The 26534-nt window shown below is 37.8% G+C and overlaps 5 protein-coding genes and 1 pseudogene across 10 annotated transcripts; 4 read left to right on the top strand and 2 right to left on the bottom strand.

The window, feature by feature from the left end:
- The first annotated feature begins 1670 nt into the window (after nt 1–1670).
- On the top strand, nt 1671–3483 carry LOC121782986. 3 transcript variants are annotated; one of them, XM_042181008.1, is made up of 4 exons: nt 1671–1827; nt 2140–2199; nt 2282–2634; nt 2721–3483. In XM_042181008.1, exons 1-4 carry the CDS (start codon nt 1812–1814, stop codon nt 3339–3341), a joined length of 1050 nt encoding a protein of 349 aa, XP_042036942.1. In that variant the 5' UTR covers nt 1671–1811; the 3' UTR covers nt 3342–3483. The 3 variants fall into 3 exon arrangements, with proteins under 3 accessions (XP_042036942.1, XP_042036941.1, XP_042036943.1); XM_042181007.1 differs by having other exon boundaries at nt 1678–1877; XM_042181009.1 differs by having other exon boundaries at nt 1681–1827; nt 2079–2199.
- Nucleotides 3484–4277: 794 nt separating this feature from the next.
- LOC121783016 (putative nuclease HARBI1) lies at nt 4278–6628 on the bottom strand. The gene is made up of 5 exons (XM_042181049.1): nt 6075–6628; nt 5774–5857; nt 5327–5382; nt 5023–5234; nt 4278–4911 (listed from the first exon to the last, which is right to left on the bottom strand). Exons 1-5 carry the CDS (start codon nt 6099–6101, stop codon nt 4448–4450), a joined length of 843 nt encoding a protein of 280 aa, XP_042036983.1. The 5' UTR covers nt 6102–6628; the 3' UTR covers nt 4278–4447.
- Nucleotides 6629–8218: 1590 nt separating this feature from the next.
- LOC121780889 (delta-aminolevulinic acid dehydratase, chloroplastic-like) lies at nt 8219–12533 on the top strand. The gene is made up of 13 exons (XM_042178539.1): nt 8219–8569; nt 8971–9273; nt 9564–9675; nt 9768–9841; nt 10164–10232; nt 10368–10451; nt 10543–10612; nt 11071–11126; nt 11311–11432; nt 11531–11602; nt 11690–11771; nt 11850–11927; nt 12208–12533. The coding sequence occupies exons 2-13, from the start codon at nt 8980–8982 to the stop codon at nt 12373–12375; spliced, it is 1281 nt and encodes a 426-aa protein (XP_042034473.1). The 5' UTR covers nt 8219–8569; nt 8971–8979; the 3' UTR covers nt 12376–12533.
- Nucleotides 12534–13741: 1208 nt separating this feature from the next.
- LOC121782342 (filament-like plant protein) lies at nt 13742–17467 on the top strand. 3 transcript variants are annotated; one of them, XM_042180132.1, is made up of 5 exons: nt 13742–14033; nt 14449–14590; nt 15343–15535; nt 15643–16904; nt 16983–17467. In XM_042180132.1, exons 2-5 carry the CDS (start codon nt 14480–14482, stop codon nt 17250–17252), a joined length of 1836 nt encoding a protein of 611 aa, XP_042036066.1. In that variant the 5' UTR covers nt 13742–14033; nt 14449–14479; the 3' UTR covers nt 17253–17467. The 3 variants fall into 3 exon arrangements, with proteins under 3 accessions (XP_042036066.1, XP_042036068.1, XP_042036067.1); XM_042180134.1 differs by lacking the exon at nt 13742–14033 and adding an exon at nt 14054–14369; XM_042180133.1 differs by lacking the exon at nt 13742–14033 and having other exon boundaries at nt 14054–14590.
- A 1597-nt stretch (nt 17468–19064) lies between these two features.
- Nucleotides 19065–22693, top strand: LOC121782344 (annotated as a pseudogene).
- Nucleotides 22694–23410: 717 nt separating this feature from the next.
- Nucleotides 23411–25835, bottom strand: LOC121780550 (BTB/POZ domain-containing protein At1g21780-like). 2 transcript variants are annotated; one of them, XM_042178138.1, is made up of 4 exons: nt 25661–25835; nt 25428–25573; nt 24301–24416; nt 23411–24158 (listed from the first exon to the last, which is right to left on the bottom strand). In XM_042178138.1, the coding sequence occupies exons 1-4, from the start codon at nt 25780–25782 to the stop codon at nt 23553–23555; spliced, it is 990 nt and encodes a 329-aa protein (XP_042034072.1). In that variant the 5' UTR covers nt 25783–25835; the 3' UTR covers nt 23411–23552. The 2 variants fall into 2 exon arrangements, with proteins under 2 accessions (XP_042034072.1, XP_042034073.1); XM_042178139.1 differs by having other exon boundaries at nt 25667–25834.
- Between the last annotated feature and the right edge of the window lie 699 nt (nt 25836–26534).

Genomic DNA, 26534 nt, shown 5'->3' on the forward strand with positions numbered 1-26534 from the left:
TATTTATAGCACTTCTAAATTTGATTAATTGTTGGATATCCTTATAGTAGGGATGGATTAATGTAAAAATTTGTTTTATCGTGAAAATTAAGAACACTAAACTGTTGCATTAGACTATGAAGCTGTTGCATTCACATTCGAATTAATTGTAGTTGGACGGAATGAGGTTAAATGAATAAGATGGGGCTCCATTCTCTACTAACAAATGCTATAATATTCTTTTCTTTCTATTTCTCTCTTACTTTATCAATTATGCATTAATTTTTATGTCATCCCAAATATCTATATTTTTATGGGACGGAAGAAGTATAAAATAAGTATTAAAATGCATAATATATAATACTAACTAGGGGTGCGTTATATTGCTAACTATTTAAGTTGCTAACTCTGCATATAGATATGACTAAGAAAGTTAGCAATTAATCACACCCCATAATCATACTAATTATGTGTCAACATATAGATATGTTGTATGCATCATCATAATCTGGATCAATATGGTCTATGCAGAGTTCCACGTTTCTTCCCTTGTTTAACCCAATCTTTGTTCACAAAAGCAGACGTGTGTTCAGATGCGTAATTAAACAACATCATATATATCATCTGCAAGAAGTGTACCATAATGCTACCCGGATATGTGCACGAATACACTTTTGCGCATTTATGTCTCGGTTTACAACATTAGTACGTTATGAAAAATAAGTTGTTAAGCAGAGCGCAGAGGTAAAAAACACGCAACTAACTACTTCTATCGACATAATAGCGCTGAACATCGGTGGAATGAGATACAGACAGAGTTTTAAGTCTATTTTTGCCACGGTCGTTTCTTAGAGCAATCCATGTAAAACAAAGAATATCATGAAAACTTGTGGAAGTGGATCATCATCAAAGGGCCAGACAATAATTCAGAAGGCATAGGATCCGAAAAGTGAACCCACTGACCTCCAACGTCTACAATATAAAAACGAGAATGAACTCAATCATATTCTAAAATATGTTACTCCTTCAGTCCCAACTAAGTTGAGTCATGTCCCTACTATTTCAAGGTAATATTTCTGAATATTCTAATATTTCAAACTAAACTACTACCTCTGTCCTACATTAAGTGTCACATTTTACCATTTCAGCCCCGTCCTATAATAAGAGTCACATTTCACTTTTATCATAAATGGTAAATAGACCACACATTCCAACAACCAATTCTACTCACATTTTATTATAAAATTAATATATATATAAGTGAGACCTATAGTCCACTAACTTATTCAACACACATTTTTTTATATTTCTTAAAATCCGCGCTCATACTAAATGTGACACCTAAGTTGTGACGGAGGTAGTATCTCCTAACTTCAATTTGTACATTTGTATATAGAACACACTATCCCATTGCGACATTGGCTGGACTATTAGGGTATGTTTGTTTGGCATAATAGACCAACATATGTTAGCATATAACCAACACCATATTTATGTTTTGTGAAATGTATAGTAATCACCTAATGGTGTTTGTTTGTCAATATAGTTAACACATGTTTGCAATTTGTGTATTTGGTATGGAAAACGAAATGTATGATACAATGGGTAAATTCCCAAAACTGTCCTCATTAATGTTTTATAATTCCATAATTGCCCTCCGGAAAACCCTAGTGGCGCGTCCCCAAATTTATTTTCGCGCCTCACATTTCGATTTCCCTCAAAATCTGAATTAAAAGCCAACCTAAGATGTTTTTTGACTAACATTTGGCGAAAGCTAGCATTACAATCCGATTGAAGCGGTTACAGCGTTTGTTGACTCCGACCGGCGCAAGATGTCGACCATCGGTCGTAAGTTTCCATAGCTTGTACCATGTCAGCGAATTATTGGCTTTATCAATGTAACCTGCTAGCTTTTTACAACTACATTGCCGTCGTCTACTATAATGAATTTTGGGATTTATATTGTGTTGCATTTTTGTTCAGTTTTTGTTTGGAGATTTATGTTGTGTTGCATCTGTGGTGCTTTTTTTGTTCGGATATGTATGTTGTGTCTATATACTGTAAAAACTATATATTGGAATTACCATTGTGCATTACAGATTTATTGATTCAATGCGTTACTTGTTGTTGTTGGGTTCATTAATCATGATTTGCTTCTAGCACCCATGGGTTCCCAACAATTGAGTGCCAATGACACCAACCACAGTCCAATGACGGATGGTAATCCATATCCTAAAATTCATTCACCCCTGTTTTATCAGTGTTTGCAAACATGGATCACGAGGACATTATTTGCTTGCAGTTGATCCGGAAGCTCATCTCGGCAGGGGGAATGCAGTGGACAGGTCAAGACGTGTATGGACACAACGTGAGGAGGAGATTCTTATGGCAACCATGAAGGAGCTGGCTGCAGCTGGCTGGAAATCGAATAATGGCTTCCGGGCTGGATATTTAACCCGAGTTGAAGAGGCACTTCGTCGCGAATTCCCAAAGACCGACTTATGCGTTCACCCTCATATCAAGTCTAAGATCAGTTCTTGGAAGAGGAACTACTATTCGCTCACATTAATCCTTGATCGCAGTGGTGTGGGTTTTAATGCCGATGGTAACTACAAAATAGATATCGATGATGAACAATGGTCACAAGTTGTTCAGGTTGTTTTTGAGATAGTATTACGGATATTTTAAAAATGTTTGGTGTCAGCTTCTGTGCTAATGTTGTGCTTTACTTTGTATGGCAGAAAGACAACAATGCAAAATACATGAGGAACAAGTCTTGGCCCTTGTTGAACGATTGGAAAGAGATATTCGGGAAGGACCGTGCGGAGGGAATTCGGGCTATTGATACCGCTGATGCGGTTCCCCGAATTTATGGCTCAAAGGTGCCTTTCAATGAAGATTCCGATAAGTCTTCCCCAATTACCTTAGAAGAACTATACCCTGACCACATCTTCCCTGCGGGTGTTATACCGGATATGGTTGACGAGAGCACGTCGGTACCTGGAGCACCTGCACAACATGTGCCACAGAAGATTAACAAGAAAAGGAAGGTTGTTCATTCAATGGCCAATATAGACAAGATTGACAGTGTCCTTACGTTGATGACTCGCATTCACGAAGACACACACGATCGGTTGAAGGAAATTTCAAGTCGAATTGGGTATGAGTTCGACCTTAGCTCGAAGAGATCGGAGGTGTTCAATCAAGTGAAAGGTAAGGTCGGCCTCACCATAAAGCAGCAATTTTATGCAGTCAAAAAACTTGTGAAGGAGCCCGAGCTTATGGATCTTTTTCGGGGTCTGGATGAGTTTGCTCGTCCAGCGTTTGTGCTTGATCTTCTGGAAACTGATCGGATGCTATAAATTTCTTCAAGGGTTGAACGTTTTCTTTTTTGTCGTATAGGGCCTATGCATTTTATGTAGTATGCCCCCTTATACTTTTGCGGTTGTAGATGATGAACATCGACCAATTTCCCTAATCAGTTAATGAGCTTTTGTGGTTGTATATGGTGAACTCTACTAAACATGTCTACTCGGTTCAGCGTCTGAAATCTTATCAATGTTGGGACTTGGATTTTAATCTCTTAATGGACTTAGCTTTGTTCATTGTCAAATTTACATTGTATATTCTTAATCCAACATTTCTTCAAAATGTACTAATCTCGCATTTCTTCAAGATGTAATTTTCCAACATTTCCTTCAATAAAAACAAAATGTACTAATCCAACATTTCTTCAAACAAAATGAAACAGCAACAACTTCATTCCCAACGACCATACTACATGAGTGAACGCCCATAATACATAGACACTACTTCTTAAGTGGCGTCTGACACTAAAAAACAAGTCGAGCAAGAAATGGGTGAAGCATGGGTGGTCTCGATTCAAAAACGAGCACAATCTGGTTGAAGGAGTGCGTTGCCATTTCCAACTTGTTGATGCACTTGACGTCACGTTTCACGTGGTCTTTGAACGTCCTTAATATCGTTGGCAGTACTTAAGTTAGCTACCCCGAATTATTTGTAAGATTTGCATGGTCCTAGGTTTGGGTTTGTTTCCGGATGGTATGGTCTGTTGATTAGGCAAATTTTCATGTTGCTTATATGCTTGATCAATGGATGTCATGTAAGGTGTTTTGCTCCCTACTAATGGAAGTTTCTTTTGGCTCTTCCGTAATTATTTGGAAAGGTAATTGAAAGGGGTACATATTTGTTGGACTTGGAGGCACCAAGGCTACAATTGTGTCTCACTTAAAACAAAATGATTAAAAGTTACATATCAATAAACATTACAGCAAACGTAACTTCAATTGGTTGAAATATCCATAAGTTAAACTTCTTCCAAATCCAAACATAACAACGTTGCTCACAACAAATTTTAACCAATCCATACAAAACAGTAGTTTATCCAACAGACAGATACACAGTTGAATACTAGAATCGAAACAATGCAGGCACTCATGGTATGCATTCACCCGAGCATTCTTTCAGCCCACATTGCAGCCGCCAAGTCATCCCTCTTCTTCGTCCATAAAGCGGTTGGCAAGACAGCATTGATAGTTGGAGCTACGGGCTCATCGTTGTCACTACCATACCCGTCATCCGGTTGAGTATTTAAGCTGTCCTCACAGGGATCCACATCGAGATTAGTACGAATAAAATTGTGCAGCAGGAAGCAAGCAATTATCAAACCGGTTTGGATGTCGATAGGGTAGAAACTCGGGCTGCGAAGGATGCCCCAGCGCATCTTAAGAACAGCAAAGGCACGCTCAATCACATTCCTTGCTTTGGTGTGCTTTAAATTGAAAAGTTCTTGTGGAGTTTGCGGTGCCCGTGTTCCAGGTCCCCATTCTTTCAAATGATAGCGAACGCCTTTGTATGGTGTGATGAATCCCTCGCTGTTTGAATACGCATTGTCGCAGAGATAATAGCACTCTATAAAATGAGTACGAAGGCTTATTTGATAATAATCAAATAAGATTATTGACTAATTCACAAAATTTTGAACACTGTGTAATAAAAAATGAAAAAATCTAAATGATATACCTTTTGGAACTTTCAGTCCAAACGGCCGGCTTATGGCGTCACGTAATATCCTCGAATCGCCTGCCGATCCCTCCCATCCTGGTAGTACATACACAAAACGGAGTCGTCGATCACAAACCGCAAGAGTGTTTGTCGTTACTTGTCCCTTTCTATTTCGGTACCTAGGCGTGTCCGCAATGGGAACACGTACCATCCAAAGCCCCAAGGCATCCCTAAGGGTTTGTTAAAAAAAACGTTGGGTAAGCCAAGTGGTTTCCAAAAGAACATATATAAAACGACATGGCATTTAACATATTTAACCGACCTTAAACCATTTCCACCTTGGGTCAGTGCATGCATCATCAACTGGATCGGGTTCCACTAAAAACACCTCGTGCAGAGTAAGCACCCCACGCAGCACAATATGCACATATTTAGACACAGTTTGTGAAGAACGCATGAAATTGTGACCAACAATCCGGGTTTTTTTATGATGTGATAGAATGCATAAAAACATAGCTACTTGCTCTTCAACCATTACAAATTTCTGATCTATTAGGCCAACACGGTCACGCAGAAGGCGACATAATCTACCAAACGTGTTTCTATCCATTCGAAGATTGTCTATGCATGATCTATCTGTCACACGAACTAGTCTGTCTAACTGTTTGACATGATCTGGAATTGAGTCGATGAGCTTTTGTGGTGCATCTTTACAACCACGTTTTCTTTTTTTCGGGTTAGGTTCAAGCATAGTGAGTAGCATGCTTACCAAGAGGAGATTCAGCCTTAGATTTTTCAGTACCTCCTCCAGTAAAATCAGAACGGTGGTAGATTCCTCATCTTTTCGGGTTACCTATACGGATTATGTAAAGCTCAACAAAATTTCACTTAGCAAGTTCAAGTATTACAGATTACATCAAACCACATACAGAATATAACATCCTAAATACAGACATCCACAAAGAAGAACTTAAGCACCCAAAATTTATCTAGCACGTGCACAATAAATCGAAGACCGCTAACGAATCGAACATGAAATCAGAAATTACAGAGTTTTTGGAAAACATTACCTTCACACTCAGATCTTGATCGGTCATGGCTCCTATCCAATTGAAGCAGGAATTTTGCTCTGGTTTAAGAATTGGAGTGAATCAGCAATAAACGCCCAAAATCGTCGCAAACCCAGCCTAACCGCCGATGTGGGTGTTGGTTTTTGAATCGCAGCAAAATCGCCGCAGATCTTCAATTCATCGAATTTGGGAATCCTAATCGATGAAGACGATGGTGGGTCCAAAAAAGCTTTGGGGGTAATTGTGTATTTTGGTGGATGCTCCCCTATCAATTTATTGCAGGCAAAACTCTAACACACAAATCAGTAGTGATAGTGTTAACAGCTCTTCGGAGCCTAATAAACACCACAACAACCGGGTCGTGTGTTAAGAAGCCGGGTCGCTGCTACTACTAACATACCATTCAAACACACACATAAGGGTTGATAGTGGGCTCTATCCACCCCCTAACATACCAAACAAACATTAGTATGAAAATTTTTTTCTTCATGAGATTCAAATGCCGATGTTGTACTCATCTAGCATAGAGATGCATTTATCGTAGTACTCTAGTAGATTTTTATTATCGAATAGTTTAAAAGCGATTGTACAATGTTGTTTTAAATTAGTGTTACGTGACGTCCCCTCTTCATATGATACAATTGATATCAAAAAAGTACTACTAGTAAATATCACATGTCAATAAACTACTACATGCGTGTAAATGGGAGTTCAAATAATTTTTTTATGTATCTCTAATTTAGTGTTAGGTCTGAAACGAATGAGACTGGCCATCTAATCGTACACAACAAGAAAGGCCACAAATAATATTTATAACAAAGACTGGCCATCAAACAATATTTACCGTGGAGTGGGACAAGTGGAACAATATATAACATAGTACTATAAAGATAAGTGGAGAAAATATTTTGAGGGAGATTTCTTTAGAGAAAGACCACAAAGAATATTAAAGTCTATATTTGTTATACGAAAAAGGCAAATTTGTGATTTTGAATTTCTGACCGAAGTACTAATAGCTTAAACACTACTAATTAAACACTTAAAAACTAGAAAAGTTCATTTCTAATCCTAAATATATAAGTATATCAATATTTTGGTCTAGAACATAATTAAACATGTAAAATACTACGTTCGTGAAATGCTCCTATGTTTAGGACTAAAAAACCTTTAGTCCATCGTTTAACTATTTAACAAATAGTAGTAATATTTAAGTTATTAATTGGGGTAAAATCACTTCGACTATTAAATTTAACAGTATTGTCATTTTTTAAAGAAAAAAAATGGACTAATTCATGATATTTAGGACATAAAACTATCAAATACAATATTTTATAGTACTAAAATCATAAAATTAATATATGTTTGACATAAAAATTCGACTTCTAAAGAAATTAACAAGCTGGGTCAACACCTATTTGTATTTAAATTTTCAAAATTTTGATATTTTAAAAACTAATAAAAGGGTGACGAATGCATATAATCAAAATTTAAATTTTTGCCACTTTTGTATTTGAATGAATATTAATTGCAATTTGCTTCTGAATTCCAAATTGGCAAATTAGAGTGTCCACCATAAGGCGGACACACCCAATAGCCCCGCCCAGTTTTTATCCATAGCCCCAGTTTTATTGTCTATAGCCCCAAAATTTTGTATCCGCCACTATAGTGGACACCTCCAATAGCCTCCAAATTTTATAATCAACTTTCATTTTATAATGTTTCAAGTAATTATGAACAAATTTATCGGGCTATACGTAATTAGAAGAACACGACTATATGAAGTAAAATTAAAATTAAAATTAAAATTAAAATTAAAATTACACACTACATTTAATCTAGTACAAATCACTAACATGTTTACACTGCGCCACCACCTCCCCTACATGCCCACACTTCTTCAATCAAATCGGCCTGCAGTGTGTTATGTGATGTGGTCCTGCGCATATCAGTGAAGCGTTGGATCAAATATTCATTGCTCCGTGTGAAAATAATGAATGAAGTGGGGTGTATTTATAGGTGAATTGAAATATAAAAAAAAATTAAAAATCAGCTATAGCCGCAGCTGTCGGTGCCGCCACTATAGGCGCCGCGCCTATAGCCGCGTCCGCCCCCATTTCGCCGCATCCTCACCCCGGAGTCTGCTCCCCCATTTCGGTGTCCGCCCGCGCTCTCCACTATAGCCGCCCTCCCTCCGCCCCAACCCGCGGCCGGTCTCCCCATAGTGGATACCCTTACAGTTTCGTGGTCAAGAACCAAATAAACAACCGCAATCATCAACTACCTCGACGCCTGCGTTTACTTTCCTACAATTTTATCCAATTATATCTAAAGTTGCTTTTTATCATCAATCCTATCTATAATCGGCCATCTTCGACTACAGATATCGCGACAAAGAGGTCAAAATCTGACTGTTTTGCAATCTAAAACCTCTCCGATTGACTTCCTTTTCCAGATAAGGCCTCACCCAGAGAAACAGAGAGAGAGAATCTCACAAGGTCATATTTTTATTTCTGTTTATGCTAGGGAATTTACTGTGTTTCAGAATTCGGAGCTAAGATTATCTCAATTCCCAAATGCGTAGTGTTTGTGATTTCCTTAAATCCTTTCCTTGTTAAACCTTGATCTCAAATGCCTTTTAATTTGCTGAGCTATTACAATTTACTACCAATCAAGTCCAAGATTCCATTTTTATTTTTTCGTCTAAATTCTTTGAATATGATGTGTTTGATGTTTTTCCCTTTTCTATCTTTTCTATCTTTTCGTGCTTTTCTCGAATTCTATGAGCTCAATTATGTGCAGCATTGGTGTAATTATAGAAAAAAAAGAGGAAAAGGTATATATTGCATTGGTGTGAAAATATGTCATAAGTTTGAGAGTGAAATTGTGCTTCTTGCAGAGGTCTATTATGGCTGCAATGACGCTCAACTCGGTGAACTTTGGGGCTGCGAAAGCCATGAATTTTGAGTATGTGGGGCTGAAAATGCACCAGAATATCACCAGTGCAAGGCCTCACTCGGTCAAATTCGTGCCAAGGGGGCTTATAGTGAATGCAGAGGCTCAGGGGGAAGGGCCGGTTAAGAAGCTGGGAAAGAGTGATGAGGAATGTGAGGCCGCAGTGGTTGCAGGGATTGTCCCAGAAGCGCCCCCCGTCCCCCCAAAACCAGCTGCACCGGCTGGCACCCCTCTCGCCACCCCCCTTGTAAGCTTGCTTGTTATATGAATCCTGATTTGAGCGCGTGTTCTATGATCGATACTGATGACTTTTCTAGGAGTGTGCGCGCGCGTGTGCTTATCTTGATCATGAATTTAGGAATCAGACTGCACTTAGTTATTATGATTAACTTTAGACTAATCCTGTCTCGGTTTTGTAAGACATGCGTTGTTTGGTGGGAGATTAATGCAACAAATTTTGATGACTCTGGTTGTGCTTTTACAACTACACTCATGTAATGATGACGCTATCTGTGATCTTCGTGTTGTTTGTGACAGCCTCTCAGTAGGAGACCAAGGCGGAATCGTAGATCACCAGTACTGAGGGCTGCCTTCCAAGAAACTAGTATAAGCCCTGCAAACCTGGTTTATCCACTCTTCATCCATGAAGGTGAATTGGAAGTTGGCTTGATGCGCCAGAACTTTTCTTATACACTTTTGATGTTGTGCTTGGCAACGATCTCATGACATTATAATGTGCAGGGGAAGAAGATACTCCAATTGGAGCAATGCCTGGATGCTATAGGCTTGGGTGGAGACATGGACTTGTGGAAGAGGTTGTTCTCCCTGGTCCTTTCGTCGTTGAAAAACATCCTTGCATTCTTGATTGAAGTTTTCTTGGCTATATATTGTGTTTAACAATTTTTCGTATAATGGAAAACTTAGTTTTCTACAGTTACAATTATTTGAAGCAGTTATCTCATTTTACGATTTACTTGATGACATGTTGGTATGGTGTTTGCAACGAATATCATCTCAAAGAAACTGCATTAATTGTCTTAACCATTGGTTGTTTCGAACTCAATACTTGTCCGTGTAGTACATGCTTTCCTCAAAAGTTTTTTTTCTAGTTTCTGAATTTTAGCACATCTTGCACAGGTTGCTAAGGCTCAGGATGTTGGTGTTAACAGCATTGTGCTCTTTCCAAAAGTTCCCGATGCTTTAAAGGTTCTATCTTATTCAAAATTGTGTTGCCATTTTTACTATACCCAAAGGTTCTATCTTATTCAAAATTGTGTTGCCATTTTTATCTAGTTCCGTTGAGTCGGGGGAAGTATTAACTTAAATTGGTTTCTGTTCTAGACATCCACAGGAGATGAAGCTTATAATGACGATGGGCTGGTGCCAAGAACAATAAGGCTTTTGAAAGACAAGTATCCGGATCTCGTATGTTATTCTTCTCGTTATTTCTTCCTTTTGAATCTTGTTCTATCTCGTATTCATGGATTTTGTGGTCTTCAATCTGTATCTCTCGTAGATTATATACACAGATGTTGCGTTAGATCCATATTCCTCTGATGGACATGATGGCATCGTAAGGGAAGATGGTAAGATCTGCTTCGATTTGTTTGCTGAGAAGCTATTATCTAGATTCTCTAAAATTTGCTGAATGTCACTTTATCATACCCTATGTTTTGGACTCGGTTAGTATAACAAATGCTCATGTTATGTTTCGCTTCGAGACAGTTTATCTTAGATATGATTGTCCTGTTATTTATGAAAATTTTGTGGCGTCTCAACAGTGTTTTTCACCTTTAAATTTGGCGATAATAAGACCGTCCGCACTTTAAGATTAGTAGAGTTTCGAAAAGTTAAATGGACGGTTAAATTGAAGCAATCGAAACATTAGCTATAAGCCTTTCAGAAAAAATGTTTGTGCACACAAGTCTTAATCTTGACTGTAAGGTTTTAGTAATTTTTTTGTAAATAAGAATTGCGTATATATTGATATGCCCCCGGTTTATTGTAGCACACGAAGATAACTTGTGATTTCTGAATCGTGCAGGAGTCATCTTGAATGACGAAACTGTACATCAGCTTTGTAAACAGGCAGTTTCTCAGGTAACAACGGAGCATATAGACAAAACGAGCCTATCCTTTAGCTCTCAAACCCTCACTTGAATTGTGGCAGTCCTGCCTCATAAGTTCGAACTGAAACAGCATTTCATATAAATTAAATTTACCGAATACTTGGCCAGACTGGTTCATGAATCGTGATTTATTAACTTGTAAACGTTTATTTTAGGCCAGAGCAGGAGCGGATGTCGTGAGCCCCAGTGATATGATGGATGGTCGTGTAGGAGCTATTCGAGATGCTCTTGATGCTGAAGGCTTTCAGCACGTCTCTATTATGTCCTACACCGCCAAGTAATTATTTAACTCAAACACCTCTCTGGTAGCAATTTAGACGTAAAATACCTCTCACAGCACGTGGACATCTTTAAAACTGGATTTTTATATTTCAGATACGCTAGCTCGTTCTATGGCCCCTTCCGAGAAGCATTGGACTCGAATCCACGTTTTGGTGACAAGAAAACGTGCGTTACTTACTATCTTAATCTCGAGTTTCCTCATCCATTCTTTTATATGGCACACTTTGTACTAACAAGAACTTCTAAAAACAGGTATCAGATGAACCCTGCAAATTACAGGGAGGCCCTCATCGAAACCCGTGACGACGAGGCTGAAGGGGCTGATATCCTTCTGGTTAGTATGACCTTACTAGATTTGATGCTGGCTTCGATTGGAACGCTTGCTGACTGGTGCTATTTCTCTTGTTGATAGGTTAAACCAGGTCTACCTTACCTCGACATCATACGCCTTCTACGGGATAACTCGTCTTTGCCCGTGGCTGCATATCAGGTAGCTCGTTCAAAATCGAACTCAATCTATCATACTCTCTCCGTTTCCTAAATATACTCTTTCCTTTTGGTCTGTTTTTTAAATATGGGAACTTTTCATTTTAGGAAATGGACCTCACAATCCATCAACACCAACACTAGTTACACTACTCTACCAATTTTGGATTAAAATCCGTTCGGTTTCCAAAGTTCCTATTTTTATTAAACGGATGGAGTATCATTTAAAGTCTGAACTCAATCTATCGTATCACTCACGCGTCGTTCTTGCTGCAATATACTAGGTGTCGGGCGAATACTCGATGATCAAGGCTGGCGGGGCCCTGAAAATGATCGACGAGGAGAGAGTGATGATGGAGTCGCTGATGTGTGTTCGACGAGCCGGCGCCGACATCATCCTCACATATTTTGCTTTGCAAGCTGCTAGATGCATGTGTGGGGAGAAGAGGTGAGAGATGTAGCCCAACTCTCCCATGTGTAGAATGTTGTGAAAATTGAGTGTATTTTAGGTATTTATTTGCTCACATTATTTCATATCCTAACTTCTACTTACTATGGCGAATTAACTCAATTTGAGTTTTAATAATGTCAATAGGATTTTGAATCTCAATTATGCTATTTTTTTTGGTGAAAGGGCAAAAAAATTCGAAAACAATGTAAAAGTACTTTAAAATGAGATTGTGTTGTTATATTTTTTTCATGAAGAACTAGAAATGTGCAACCTTTGTAGTATAGAGTATATCTTTTTTTATACCATTCAATTATACATATATTTTTACTTAAATCACAATTAACCCTATCCACTTTATAATCAATGATTTCATACAAATCAAAATACATTAAAAATACCATAAACATTTTAACATAAATTAAAATACATTAACTAAAAGCCTCCTCTTCTTCTCTTATCTTTTTCCACTTCCGATATCTACTACAATGAATTTTGTGGAGTAATATTAAAAAAAAGATTTTGCTGTGAGAAGATTAGGAGATTGAAGAAAAAGTATGAACCTTTTTTCTCTTGATTTTTTTCATACTTTTTCCTCATTCTACTAATTTTTCCTTTAACAAATTTACTTTCGTTTACTATTGATAGATGAGACACAGGTAAGAGATTGTGAAGTACGAGTAAAATTTATAAAATAGTAGCACTAATTTTTTATTTATATTTTTTTAACACTGGATAAATTTATAAAGTACTAGTAAGGTTTTTATGGACCCTTTCTATATGTCAAACACATCTTCAATATTCTTAAATTCAAATGGATTTTGGAATGGCTAGTTACATAAAAATCATCAAATTAGGCCTAGTTTTCTCAATCAGCAGCAAACAAACCCAAAACATTAACAAACCTATTATCGTTCCATGGGGAAAAATCAACAACGCTAATAGTTATTTTAATTAAATTATAAGATTATTTTAATTGAATGAGATGGTTATGACTAATTATCATATGATTTTGAGATTCAATTTTCCAAAAAAAAAATATAATACAAATTCAATCATAAAAATCAAACAACCTCATAGTATATCTATGATTTCAAATACAATTAAGAGTCTGTTACCATGTAGTAAGATTTTATTTTGCATGTGACATATGACCTTTTTTATTTACTTTTATTCCAAACTTTTGAATTTTAATTTACCTTTTCTCAAACTTTTGAATTTATTGTAAAAAAGAAGTAAATAGAGTGCGCTTGACTTGACGCTCCTCTCTTTTGTTGGGCGGGAATAAGACAAACAGTAATTTCAATTTCAAACAAATAAAACAACAAATTCAAAATTAATTTTATTTATATACACAAATTTGGGCAAGCTGCAAATTAGTCGTCTTAACTTCACATGCTCTGGCTCGATGATTTGAGAAAAGATTAACTGTAATTTTGAATTTAAAAAGGGAATCTTATATATTAATACCTCACAAGAAAAATGGGTGCGTGGGTTGCAATCTGAGATAATCACTGATTATCGTTGTCAGATCCTTTTCAAGATTCAATTTTTCGCTGAAATGAATGAAATCCCAGAAAATTAGATACTGATTTTTTATGTGTGGAATTTGGGTTTTTTGATAGAGAAATTTGAGGTGTTTTTCTTGAACTCTTGCTCCAGGTAATGCTTCTGCTACTAAAGTCTGCTCTCTCTCTCTAGATTAGGTCAATAGCAAATTAGCAATCATCTTGTTTTGAATTTGATTTTAGTTTTCTGAGTTTAATTCGAAAGCTTTAAATTGGCTTATTGTGCGAGTTGCTTTGTGGGTATTTCTTTATTCATTTGAATTTTTATTGTTCATAAATGAAGACTTCGATTTGAAGGGAGATTCACACAGGAAATGTTGGTTTGATTTCATTTTCGTGAGTGTTGAGAAGGAGTGAAGTATTGAATTCGTTTAGGTTTGAGCTGTGAGTGAGTTGGATTGGAAGCTAAGACTGCAGCAATTCAATCTGAGTTAATTCTACTTCTTTGTTTTGCCAAAACCAGTTTGCATTTTTCCTATAACTTGTGTGTAATTTCTGATGATTTTTAGGATTTGAAGTTGATTTTGTTTGGAGATAAAGATGGAAAAGAAGAAATGGTTGTGGAAGATAAGAGCTTCAGAGAGGAGTCCTGGTGAGAGTGAAAGCTCGGGATCATTTTCTTCCCCTTCCGAGAGATACTCGGACGAGCAGGTGGATACGCGTTCGTTCTTAGCTGACACGTTTTTTTTTCTATTTGTTTGTGTTTGTGTGTGTGTTTAATCAACTAGTTTAGTGTTTGGGGTATTTAAGTAAAACACAAATGGTTTCTGTTTGCTTATTGGAAAGCCAGTGTTTTGGTATTGACTATTGAATCGTTGTGTTGCTATTAAAACTTGAATCTTTATCTTTTCCACAAGTTCCCCAGGCAGCATTGCTTAAACTAAGATGAATGGTTAGTGCTGAGTTCTCTGTTTCGTGATCAGCTGTTGTAGTCACCATGGTTATAACTAGTTTAGTCTACTTGTTATGCTTACTTCGTGTGTGTGTTTAATAAACTGACATGGTGTTGGGATATTCAATTAGAAGTGAAGCAAAACTCATTTCTGTTCGCTTATTAGAACGCCACTGTGTTGGTATTGCACTGTGTTGGTGTTGCTGTTGAAACTCGAATGTCTGCTTTCTGCGAGTTCCCAAGCAGCATAAACTATGATGGCTGGTTTCGTAATCTGATGTAGTAGTAAACATGGCTATAACTAGTTTGAAATTGTGAGGTGTTTATTTGTGTACGCTTGAACATGTGTGTAATTGCTTTGGTATTAGATGAGCGTGGTGATTATCTGTTTCGAGAAAGAGAAATGGAAGTGTTTAGAAAGAGCTCATTGACAAGTTGTGAAGGAAAGGATTTTGTATGTGTTGAGTTCTCTTAGTACATTTTGTTGATTTTTTTTATTTAATGGAAGCAGGATGTGTCGAGGGAGTCTCCCAATGGTAGCGTACAGTCACCGGAAATCACATCTAAGCTCTCATTTACTGACGATGAAGCAAAAGAGAACGTGAAGAGGCTGACAGAGAAGCTATCGGCCGCTCTTGTGAATGTCGGTGCCAAAGAAGAGCTTGTTAAGCAGCATGCTAAGGTTGCTGAAGAAGCTGTCGCTGGTGAGCATTTACGCGAGTTTGGTGGCATTTGTTGCTCGATTTTATCTCTTTAGTTGCCCCTACAAATAGTACTGCATTTGTTTTAACAACTGATTCTGCATAACAAGGGTGGGAGAAGGCAGAAAATGAAGTGACAGCATTGAAGCAGCAACTTGAGGCTGCGTTGCAGCAGAATGTGAGCTTGGAAGTTCGAGTAAGTCATCTCGATGGCGCTCTCAAGGAATGCGTCAGACAGCTGAGGCAAGGACGAGATGAAGAGGAAAAGAGAATCTCTGATGCCATAGCAGAGGGAAATAGGGCGTGTGAGTCAGAAAAAGTTGAACTTGAGAAGCACATTGTTCAACTTCAGGCCCGAGCCAAAGCAACTGAAAACGGAAATTCTGCTGCTATTAACCCGAAGTCTCTTCAAGTTCTCGAGAGTATAGAGAAGGAGAACTTGTTCTTAAAGCAAGAGATGAAGGCTCGCTGCAAGGAGTTAGAAAGCGTGAAAATCGAGAGGGATTTAAGCATACAAGCTGCAGAAACTGCCAGCAAGATGCAGTTGGAGAATATTAAAAAGGTTGCTAAGCTTGAAGCTGAATGCAGAAGACTTCAATCTCTAGCTCGAAAATCATCCCCACTGAGCAATTTGAAGCCCGCCCCGACTTCCCATTTTTACGCTGAATCTTTGACAGATAGTCACTCGGATAGCGGGGAGAGACTGAATGCAGTAGAGATGGATGCTTGTAGGACGAGTAACGTGGAAAGGAATGGGTCCGAACCAAGTTGCTCGGACTCATGGGCATCAGCCTTGATTGCAGAGCTCGATCAGTTCAAAAACGAGAAACTCTTGCCAAGCAGTCTAACGGCCTGCTCTGTTGAATTTGACATGATGGATGATTTTCTCGAGATGGAGCGTCTAGTCGCGTTGCCTGATACTAAGAGCAATACCCCTCTTACAGCATCTGAATCAGCTTCGGGGGAATCTGTTTCCATGGACAATCATCTGCTTAGAGCCGAGCTCGAGTCAATGACTCAACGAGTGGCTGAACTGGAAAAAAAGTTGGAGGAGATGCAAGCCGAGAGGGCTGCACTCGAGGCTGCTTTAGATGAAAGCCACGGATCGGCCAGAGCAGCTGAAATGAAGTCGGAGGAGCTGCAGAAGGAGCTGAAGGCCATGAACGAGGCGAAGGAGCTGCTGGAGTCTCAACTCATTGCAATGGAAGTAGAAGCAAGGACTATGTCTGCAAATGTCGATTTGCTGAACGCAGAAATTCAAGATGAACGAACGTTATCAGCAGAACTCTCGATCAAGTGTCAAGAATTGGAGACTGAGTGTGTCTTGCAGAAGAACACACCGAATTCGAATGGTGAACTTAAGATAAAGCAGGTTAGGGCCGTTGATCGAGTGTTGAATGCTTCGTTTTTATGTTCTTTATGCATTGTTTGTTGTACTCTTTTGCTGCAGGAGGATCTGGCAGTGGCTGCTGACAAACTCGCGGAGTGTCAGAGAACGATAGCGTCTCTTGGAATGCAGCTCAAGTCTCTCGCGACGCTGGAAGATTTCTTGATAGACACGACCAGTATACCCGACGGGGCATTGCTCTCGGGAATGCCAAAGGCGCCTTCTGGTGACGAGATAACCGGCTATGTGACTGCTGCCAAGAGCAGGAATGGTTTCGGGAAGTTTTTCTCCCGGAGCAAGAGCGGTGCTGAGATCGGAATTCGACGAGATTAGGGTAACTTCTCTGTTGTTTAAGGTTTTAGGTGTTGAGGTTGCTGATCAAATACTGTTTGATTGCAATTGCTTTTGTGGGAATGTATGGATTGTCAAAAGCTTTGAGTTCAAATGGTTTCTTGTTGTTTGTTCCAATAGTTTGTTTTGTTAGATTACTTTGTTTTGTGAATTTTCATGATCAAAAGTTAGTGTTATCTCCTAGTTTCATGGAAGAAGATGCACAATGCTTAATAGAATATCTAGCTTAGCCATATGCTACTTTTTTTCACTTTGAGCAAAGCCTCAGTTTACATGATTCTCTAATGCAATGATGGATCTACAATATGGAATTTACGAGGCTAGATATAAATATAATGAGGAAGGTTGTCATCATCGATGCAAACCTAAATATACCACTAATGATTCAAAAAACGTCCTTATTGTTGGTGGATGTTCCAATTAAAATTAGAGGACACATAAAAGTATTATGAAAAAGCAAAATGTTAAATTAATTTATCAAGGTTAAATTAATTTATCATTAGTTGACCGATCTAATAATTTTATGGCATGGCATGTGACGATCTTATCTATTGTATATTTTGTTTTGTACTAATTAAATATTGGAAATGGAATTAATTTCTACCACATTTCTCACTTTCTTTCTTGTTTTGGCTTTCTTCAATTATTCGAATTGTAGCCAGTAAATTTTATTTATTGTTTTAATTCATTTTTTATGCCTACTAGCTAAAATTTCTACATGTCAAACATCAAAATATATTTTCAGAAATCTATAGTTTCATCATGCATTAAATTGGTTGAAGTACTAAATTGAGCATCATGCGTAAGAGTAACCAACTTAATGACTAATGAGAGAGAGCATATTAGTGGAAATATCCTCAAGAAACAAAATCCCAACAATATACTCCATATTTTTAAATTCGTTCATAGCTTACTTAATTGATGAGAAGACTGCATTTTTAAGTATTATGGGGGAGCGCAGTTGGTTTCGGAGGGGCAAATTTGTATGAATGGTCAAGGATCAAATTTCACTACTGTAGTGTAGTTGCAACACCTTTCAGGCACAAGTGTGAGGCCTTGAGAGGTGGGCTTCTGGAAGGCAGTGGGTTAGACCTCCTCCTTAGTAGGCACAAGTGTGAGGCCTTGGGAGATGAACTTCTGGCAGGCAGTGGGTTAGGCCATCCCCTTAGCAGGTCACTGCGTATCCTGATTTAACACCCTCACAATACTGTCGTACCCGGATATGGGGTGCCCTTAGGGTTGCGGTTTCAACTATTTTTTTGTATGAAATGCAATCGATAGTGTCGAAGATGACAGAAGCAATGTGACGGTTTTTATTGATGATGGGTGGTGGATGAAGAACGAAAGTGAGCATCAATTGCGAATAATTAAGGTGGAGCTCCCACACTATGAGATTAAATGAAGCTCCTTCTAATTTGTATATTTGGAGTAGTATATTCTTCTATAATCTAGACGATTTAATAATTATTTCGAAGTAATAAAGGCAATGTTCCCAAAATGACATCTACAAATAATTATTTTATAAAAAATATAATGATGAAATGTTATAGAAAATCGTCTTACATCGTGAACACAGTATGGTATTCAAGAAACAGAATTTGTAGGTTCGGATTCAATAAAATATGGTTGCACGAATTGAACAGTAATTGCACCCTCTTTTTACTATTTTAAAGAGCTTTAAATTACAGTAATCTAATCCAATAATTAGAAAATTATATTTAATTAAAAAGGGAAGTGTTGGCTATAAATAAGGGAGATAGTGAAAATGATGAAAATAAGTTGTAGAATGTTGAGATAGTCCACGTGGCAGCTCAAGAAGGGCAGACGAGATCGCGCGAAATACCGACCTCTTATCCATCAGTTATTCTCTCTCACTAAAACTCTCTGTTTTGAGTTTTCTTTTCTCTCTCTACTGGGCCGGTTTTCTTCCAGTTTTCCGACCCGACCCGACCCGTTTTCTGCCATGTCCGTCGTTGCTGCCGCTGCTGCTCTTTCTCTTCCTCTCTCTCTTTCTCGATCAAACAAGTTCCACGCTAGAAAGGTATGATTACTTCAATTTATTTATCCTTGCCTCGTTTTTCTCAAGTTTTTCATTTTTGCTTTGATTGAGTTGCAAGGAAGTTTCCGTAATCGGAAACGGAAGCTTGGCACTTGTATTGAGCTGAATTGCTTGATTTCCTGATAATATTTTGGATTTGATTAGGTCTATTTGCACGTGCATACTGCATGGTGATGGAGCATTTCATTTTTCAGCGGATCAGTAATTATTTGCAATTTTTGGTTTACTGCTCTCTGATATATGGATTTTGGTGGTTTTAGGGATTTGGTATCGGAATTGATGTGTAAATGTTGGATGATTGATAGTAGCTCTTTTTTTTCAAATGATAATTTGGTAATGTTATGCTGATTTTTACTTAAATGTTGAGTAGAGGCTTATTCCTGTCGCTTTCTAGTTTACGAGTTCTACTTTAATGTGTGTATTTTTATAGTGATTGATGCATATATGTATGTATATGAAAAGGATTGTGAGAAGAGTTTCTTTGATGAGTTTTGCTTTTAGAGTAATAGAAGGATTAAGTCTTTTTCAAGCTTTGAAGTTAATCATTCTTGTTTAGCTTGTCACTCTTTGAAGATGAGCTTCAAATGAGATTGCATCTTTTCTGACTTTTGGGTGCGTCGTGGATGTCAGTGTCTGAGGAGAGGGTTTGGAGTATTTGCTATCATTGGAGAGGAAGGTGGGCTGGTTGAGAGGAAGAGCCCTTGGACTTCACTGTTTGACGTAGAAGATCCGTGGGCGAAGGTCCCTCAGTATAAAGGTAAGTTTCTTGACGTGAATCAAGCTCTAGAGGTGGCTAGATATGACATTCAATACTGTGACTGGAAAGCTAGGCAAGATGTTCTCACAATCATGCTTCTCCACGAAAAGGTTAATTACGAACTCCTCTTTACCATTTCTGTATGTGGTTTAAGGATGTCGCTGGTTATTGTGTTTGTGGTCTGTGTATGAACATTGTTATGCATATTCTGGTCTTTGCAATTCTGAAATCATAAGTTGTATATAAGTTGTGGAAGTCATAAACCCTCTTGCGCGAGAATTCAAATCTATTGGAACACTTCGGAAAGAACTAGCAGATTTGCAGGTGGAACTGGCACAAGCCCACAACCAGGTAAAGTAATACTTGTGCAAAAATTAATTTACTGTATTGGCTATCCTTTATTTGAGTGCAAGAGGTGTAAATGGAAATCACAGTTTTTCACAATGACAAATCTGATTAAACATCGAGGCCTCTGCTGCTGCTGATATGTGCTATAATCTTGAATATCTACAGGTGCATATATCAGAAGCAAGGGTGTCATCAGCTTTAGACAAGCTAGCCTACATGGAGACACTGGTTACTGATAAAATCTTGCAAGATACGAGCACGACAGGACCCGACTTGTTACTCCCTTCTTCCACTCTGTCTCTTCCACCTGCAAAGAGCAGGCCGCCAAAGAGAAGCATCAATGTATCTGGTCCTGTCCAACCTTACAATGATCACCTGAAAAACTTCTGGTATCCCATTGCTTTTTCTGCAGGGCTCAAGGATGATACCATGGTGAGTCTATTTCCAAAAACCTTGTCTTCCTTGTAAGTATCAAGTGATCTTATTTATTCCCTTTGCTAGTTGTCATTTATCCCTCTTTCTCTGAAGTCTCTGGCCCGATCAGCCTTTACACTGTAGAAGTTTGTGTTCCAATTATATTTCTCTCTTCTTGATTGCTGGTTTATGATTCAGATTCCAATTGATTGCTTCGAGGAACCTTGGGTTCTTTTCCGTGGAAAGGATGGCAAACCAGGGTGTGTTCAGAATACGTGTGCTCACAGGGCATGTCCACTCGATTTAGGTTCGATTAATGAAGGCCGTATAAAGTGTCCCTATCATGGTAAGTTTATGAGGACATTAGTAAACATTTACATAGTACTATATTAACAATTACTAGATGACTGATCATCTTTCATAAATCAGGATGGGAATACTCTACTGATGGAAAATGTGAGAAAATGCCCTCTACGAAGTTCCTCAACGCGAAGATCAAGGCACTGCCATGCTTCGAGCAAGAGGAATGATCTGGATCTGGCCAGGGAGTGATCCTCCAACACCAAAACTTCCTTCTTTATTACCACCTTCAGGATTTCAAATACATGCTGAGGTATGTTTTACCTGCAAATACTAATTAAGTTACGTTCGATAAAAAAACATTCTCAATCTTGATTCTGATGCAACCTGTCGAAAACCAGATTGTTATGGAACTTCCAGTGGAACATGGGCTCCTACTAGACAACCTTTTGGATCTTGCACATGCTCCTTTTACTCACACTTCGACATTTGCTAAGGGATGGAGTGTTCCAAGGTTCGAGTTTCACTTAATACACTTTCATAGTACTGCCAAATCTCATTATATAACCAAGAAACCTCATATAGTTGTTGAATTACCTCATTTTCAGATCCAAGGTTTGACAGCTATAACTAAGTAATATTCTTGCTGTTTCTATTCTCAGCTTGGTGAAATTTTTGACACCTTCTACATCTAGTCTTCAAGGCTACTGGGATCCATATCCCATAGATATGGAATTCCAACCACCTTGCATGGTCCTATCGATGATTGGGATCTCCAAGCCCGGGAAATTACAAGGGCAGAGCATAAGAGAGTGCGCTACTCATCTCCACCAACTTCACGTCTGCTTACCTTCGTCTAAACAGAAGACGAGGTTGCTGTACAGAATGTCACTCGACTTTGCTCCAATTCTGAAACACGTCCCGTTCATGCAACACTTGTGGAGATATTTTGCTGAGAAGGTACAAGAATAGTCACTATAACAAGAAATAACACCTCATCTCATGCTCATTGATCCATGAAATCCTCGAATTCTGTGTGCAGGTGCTGAATGAGGATCTGCGGCTCGTACTTGGCCAACAGGAGCGCATGCTCAACGGTGCAAATGTTTGGAACTTGCCAGTTTCCTATGACAAGCTGGGAGTAAGGTACAGGCAATGGAGGGATTCAGTGGAACGAGGATCGAAAGAGCTGCAGTCGCAATACAACTTTCTTGACTAATAGTGTTACTTGGTTTGCTCCCATTGCTCCTTTAACCATCACCAATTATGCCTGCGGATTTCAACAACAAATTGTCAGTTGAAAATGGTCTAAACACACAGCCTTGGTGATAATAAAGAAATCACAGCCTTTGCATTTGTATAGTTTTTTTCCCTTGTACAGGTTTGAAATAAACATTGGTCCCTCCTAATTTTTTTTGGTTCAAATAGTGACCAGAAAATCCAGTGGTGTCACTGATTTTTTTTTCAACTTTCCTTTTTGATAGGAAATGTCAGTTGTAGCATATGCTGAAATTGTGTTTAATATAGTTGAGGGTTTGAATCCAAGCACTGTGTCACTTGAAAGTTGAAACTATCATATCTATTCCAACTTCGAAGATGCATGTTGGGATGGTTATTGCGCCAAAATACACGAATTTTCACATAAATCTGCCCGTAAGTGCATGAACTTTCATATTTTTGTCGCTTTTTTTCAACCCGAAACTTAATTGCTTATGTGGCAAAAAATGTACTAGTAATTTTTTGAAAAAATGAAAAATATCGAAAATTCGTGTTTTTATAGGCTGATTTTTTAGTCCAAGTACCATACCAAATCCAACTTTCACAATCGAGATTGGTTTATTGCCAAAGAACAAAGATAAATAGTATCTCCATCTCATTCAAAGTTTTTTTTTTCGGCATGCGATTTTATGCAATGTTGTTTATGTATATAGTGAAAAGAGAAAAAATATACTATTATATATATATATATATCGCTGTTTCTATTTTTAGAAACATGTAATTCTAAATGAGACGTTTCAAAAAGAAAAATATATACAAAACGCTGAGTAAAAGGAGAAAATTTTAATCATTGACAAAATTGGATTATAGACATGTCATGTCACATCATTATCAATTTGGGGATAAACCAATCTCATTTGTAAAATCATACTAGTTAATTAAGCGTATAGGACTTTCAAGTATAATCACTTCATATTTTTATGGTGGGAAAAAAAATTTAGCTAAAGTTTAGTAACCTACAAACCTATAACCATTAATCCAATATGAAGAAATGAATCATTCTCTTCAATACTATACAATTCCATGTTTCACCATAACAATAGTCATCATAATATTACACTCACACACTCTACTCATTATAATTATTAAGAGTAGTGGTAATATATTACATACAATCAATATTTATTTATGTTGGTTTCCAAACTGCAAGTAATTCTTGGAACATCTCTACAACTAGTTCTCTGTCTGCATTTCTGAAGAAATCATTCATTTCTTCTCTCACATCATAAATCTTGCCAAAATCAAGCAAGTACGCCAAGCATCCCTTCTTCAATTTATCAAGCTGGTAGAGCCAAGCTTCCTGTAGTCTCTCGAGCACGTTTCCCGAGTTAATGTCTTCCAACAGGCTCTCCTCGCAAGCATCCTTCAAGTCCATGATGTCGTACTTGTTTGCCGCGCTCAGCAATGCTAGCCGGTGCTTCCAGAAGTCCTCCTGGCTTATCGTCCCGTACAGGTAAGTGAGGAGGGCCATGCAGGACTCGGACGTCATATCTTCAATGTCAATTGTTGAAGACTCTTTCTCCTTGAGATCATGCTCGAACATGCTCATAAAGACGGGAGAACTAGCAGCGAGAATAGCTCTGTGAGCTCGTAGAGATCCATCGGAGGAGTTGATGGTGACGTCTGCATGAATCTCTTCATCAAGCATGCGACTGAGACATCTGAGAGTGCTTTGGCTTGCTTGACTTTGCATCAGGCCGTCGCTGGGCCATATAGAACTGCCTTCTCCACCCTGAAGCTCAGCAGCGACAGTAAATGAAGCGTTTCGCTAACATGTGTCTCAAAGCAAACTATTTCTAGGCATCTCAAATTTTCTTTTCAGCATGAATATCAAGTCTATTTCTACTTTCTAATAGAAATGATGCAACACTCACATTTAGAGGGCAGATCTTAAGGTCCAGAAACTCAACATCAATGACAAAACGTCCTTGAAAGTTAATATCGATAGGACAAGCAAAGTCATCACTGGAACGAAGTAGTCTCTCGTGAACTGCAGGCATATAGGATAACGAACATTAATAATAACAAAAAGACTACTATCCAGTAACACATCTACATATACATAGAAACATACATGCAAAATAATGAGTGTAAATTTTCGAACTTTGCAACCACAACGCAGTTGACCAAGGGCGAGGGGTGCATTTCTCAATATATCCAACAATATGCACATTTATTAAGTCTTTTCAATGAAAAATTAAAACATCTACATAATGAGCTTGTGTTTTTTTTTCTGCACCAGAACTTGATCGTTCTGTTGTAACACAGGAAAGAACAAAGAAGCATACTATTAATGAAGTGTTCAACACGAAGTCTGAGAGGGTATTGAATTTACAATCACTAACTTCCTTTTCCTAAAACTATGCAAGCCACCAAAACAAAGAATCCTTTGAATTAGATTGATATCAAAGTCTGAAAAGAGATATGCACAAAAAGTTTTGAGTACAATGGATGATCGAATCACACTAAAAAATTACACTATCTCTTCGCTTATTGCATAATCTCTTGATTCTCTTTCCCCCATCTAAAAAACTGATTCCGTTAGCTTCAGAACTCAGAAACTAACTCTACAGCATTAATTTCTTCAGTAATGGAGTACTATCATTTTTTACTAATAATTTAACCTGATAAATGCTTGCATTTCCAAATCTAACCTAGTAAAAACCTATTTACCAAAAAATACAAGATAAATTGAAAAGCTTCTCAAATCTAAACCGAGGTCAAATTTCAGGTGTTGATCAATAAATTGACTCAAATAAACTTATTGACTCGATTTAGCAGAAAGTAAATAGTCGTTTACTGGCTAAGCGTTGAATATGCATTCATGAGGTAAAATTGAGTAAATATTCCCAGTTAAAAGCTATTCAATCTTCACAAAAACAGAGCAAAATATAAATAAATAAACAAAGAAACAAACAAAATCCAGCAAAATCAACAAAAACCACAGAAAAAATGCTGAATCGATCAGAAAAAAGGCCAACGGAGCCAAAGAGATACGCACTGGGCGAAACGTAGGGCCTACGATTGGAGGCGGAGGTGGAAACACGAATGATGAAGCGAGCAAGCGGCGGCTGCTCCTTCGAAACGCGAGACGGCTCGGGGAAAAGCCTGATGTAAACGGAGCGGTTCTTCTCCACCGATAAATGCCTGAAACAACGGATCGGAAATTCACGATCGCCGTCGTGTGTAATACGGTGTGTAAGCGTAGATATAGGCACAAAAGCGGTAGCTTACAGATACCAGTTCCAAATGCCGATTTTGAACGGCTCGGATCTCTTGTACAGATTGGTTGGACCGAAGCTCTCGATTTTCCACTGCGCCAGTCTTGCTATCGTCTCCACCTTCGTGTCCGCCATTATTGTGTGTGTGTGACTGTGTGAGAGAGAAAAATAATTTGATTTCTTTATTTAATGAAGCTTAATTATAGGCTTTTTTGGATTTAAAGAAAAGTGAGAAGTTAATGGTAAAAGTTGACTTTTATTTTTGCTTTCTTGGGATCGATGAAAAAAGTTTATGCATATGACTGAGGGTGCGTTCGGTTTGCAAGAGTGTATCGGAGATTAAATTTGTAGTGTGTTTGGTCCATGAGATTCAATCTCACAATTCAATCCTAGATGGATAATCATGAGATAATTAGTCATAGCTAAGTCCTATGACTAAAATAATATCACAACTCAATCCTAGATTGTATCTTGATATTATTTTATCTTGGAAACCGAACACCACATAATTTTATAAAAGAATTAGAGTAACAAATTTTATTTAATGTGTTAAATCTCTTTGAATTATTATCAATTTCTACCTACTAGAGAGAGAAATAATAATTTGACTCAAAAAATGATGCTCCTATATTATAATGGTAAGAAAACTAAAAACTTTCATTGTTGACATAGTTAGAATGCCTTGATATTTCTGGTAGGTTAATGAAATAAAACTCTTCCTACAAATTTAATACTATCAAGTAATGAAAAGTATCAAATTTTTATGAGTTTAGTGATGTTCAGTTTAACAAATTAGATAATATTGAGTTTTATGAATATTATTTAATTAAATAGATCCAAGGTTATGTTTTTTTTAATTTTATTTTCTGACAATGTTAAACACTGAT

Source organism: Salvia splendens, chromosome 20, assembly GCF_004379255.2.
Source record: "Salvia splendens isolate huo1 chromosome 20, SspV2, whole genome shotgun sequence".
Lineage (NCBI taxonomy): Eukaryota > Viridiplantae > Streptophyta > Magnoliopsida > Lamiales > Lamiaceae > Salvia > Salvia splendens.

Excerpts from the sequence above, each read along its gene's own strand:
- LOC121782986 (XM_042181007.1), top strand. The coding sequence starts at position 1,850 with ATGTCAGCGAATTATTGGCTTTATCAAT. Across the intron at positions 1,878-2,139 it reads GAATTATTGGCTTTATCAAT|CACCCATGGGTTCCCAACAA; the intron begins GTAACCTGCTAG and ends ATTTGCTTCTAG. Across the intron at positions 2,635-2,720 it reads AATGGTCACAAGTTGTTCAG|AAAGACAACAATGCAAAATA; the intron begins GTTGTTTTTGAG and ends TTTGTATGGCAG.
- LOC121783016 (XM_042181049.1), bottom strand. The coding sequence starts at position 6,101 with ATGACCGATCAAGATCTGAGTGTGAAG. Across the intron at positions 5,383-5,773 it reads TAAGGCTGAATCTCCTCTTG|TGGAACCCGATCCAGTTGAT; the intron begins GTAAGCATGCTA and ends AGGTGTTTTTAG. Across the intron at positions 4,912-5,022 it reads TGGACTGAAAGTTCCAAAAG|AGTGCTATTATCTCTGCGAC; the intron begins GTATATCATTTA and ends CTCATTTTATAG.
- LOC121780889 (XM_042178539.1), top strand. The coding sequence starts at position 8,980 with ATGGCTGCAATGACGCTCAACTCGGTGAACTTTGGGGCTGCGAAAGCC. Across the intron at positions 10,613-11,070 it reads TGGCATCGTAAGGGAAGATG|GAGTCATCTTGAATGACGAA; the intron begins GTAAGATCTGCT and ends TGAATCGTGCAG. Across the intron at positions 11,772-11,849 it reads AAGGGGCTGATATCCTTCTG|GTTAAACCAGGTCTACCTTA; the intron begins GTTAGTATGACC and ends TCTTGTTGATAG.
- LOC121782342 (XM_042180132.1), top strand. The coding sequence starts at position 14,480 with ATGGAAAAGAAGAAATGGTTGTGGAAGATAAGAGCTTCAGAGAGGAGT. Across the intron at positions 15,536-15,642 it reads TGCTGAAGAAGCTGTCGCTG|GGTGGGAGAAGGCAGAAAAT; the intron begins GTGAGCATTTAC and ends CTGCATAACAAG. Across the intron at positions 16,905-16,982 it reads GTGAACTTAAGATAAAGCAG|GAGGATCTGGCAGTGGCTGC; the intron begins GTTAGGGCCGTT and ends CTTTTGCTGCAG.
- LOC121780550 (XM_042178138.1), bottom strand. The coding sequence starts at position 25,782 with ATGGCGGACACGAAGGTGGAGACGATAGCAAGACTGGCGCAGTGGAAA. Across the intron at positions 25,574-25,660 it reads GGCATTTGGAACTGGTATCT|GCATTTATCGGTGGAGAAGA; the intron begins GTAAGCTACCGC and ends CCGTTGTTTCAG. Across the intron at positions 24,417-25,427 it reads TAGGCCCTACGTTTCGCCCA|TTCACGAGAGACTACTTCGT; the intron begins GTGCGTATCTCT and ends ATATGCCTGCAG.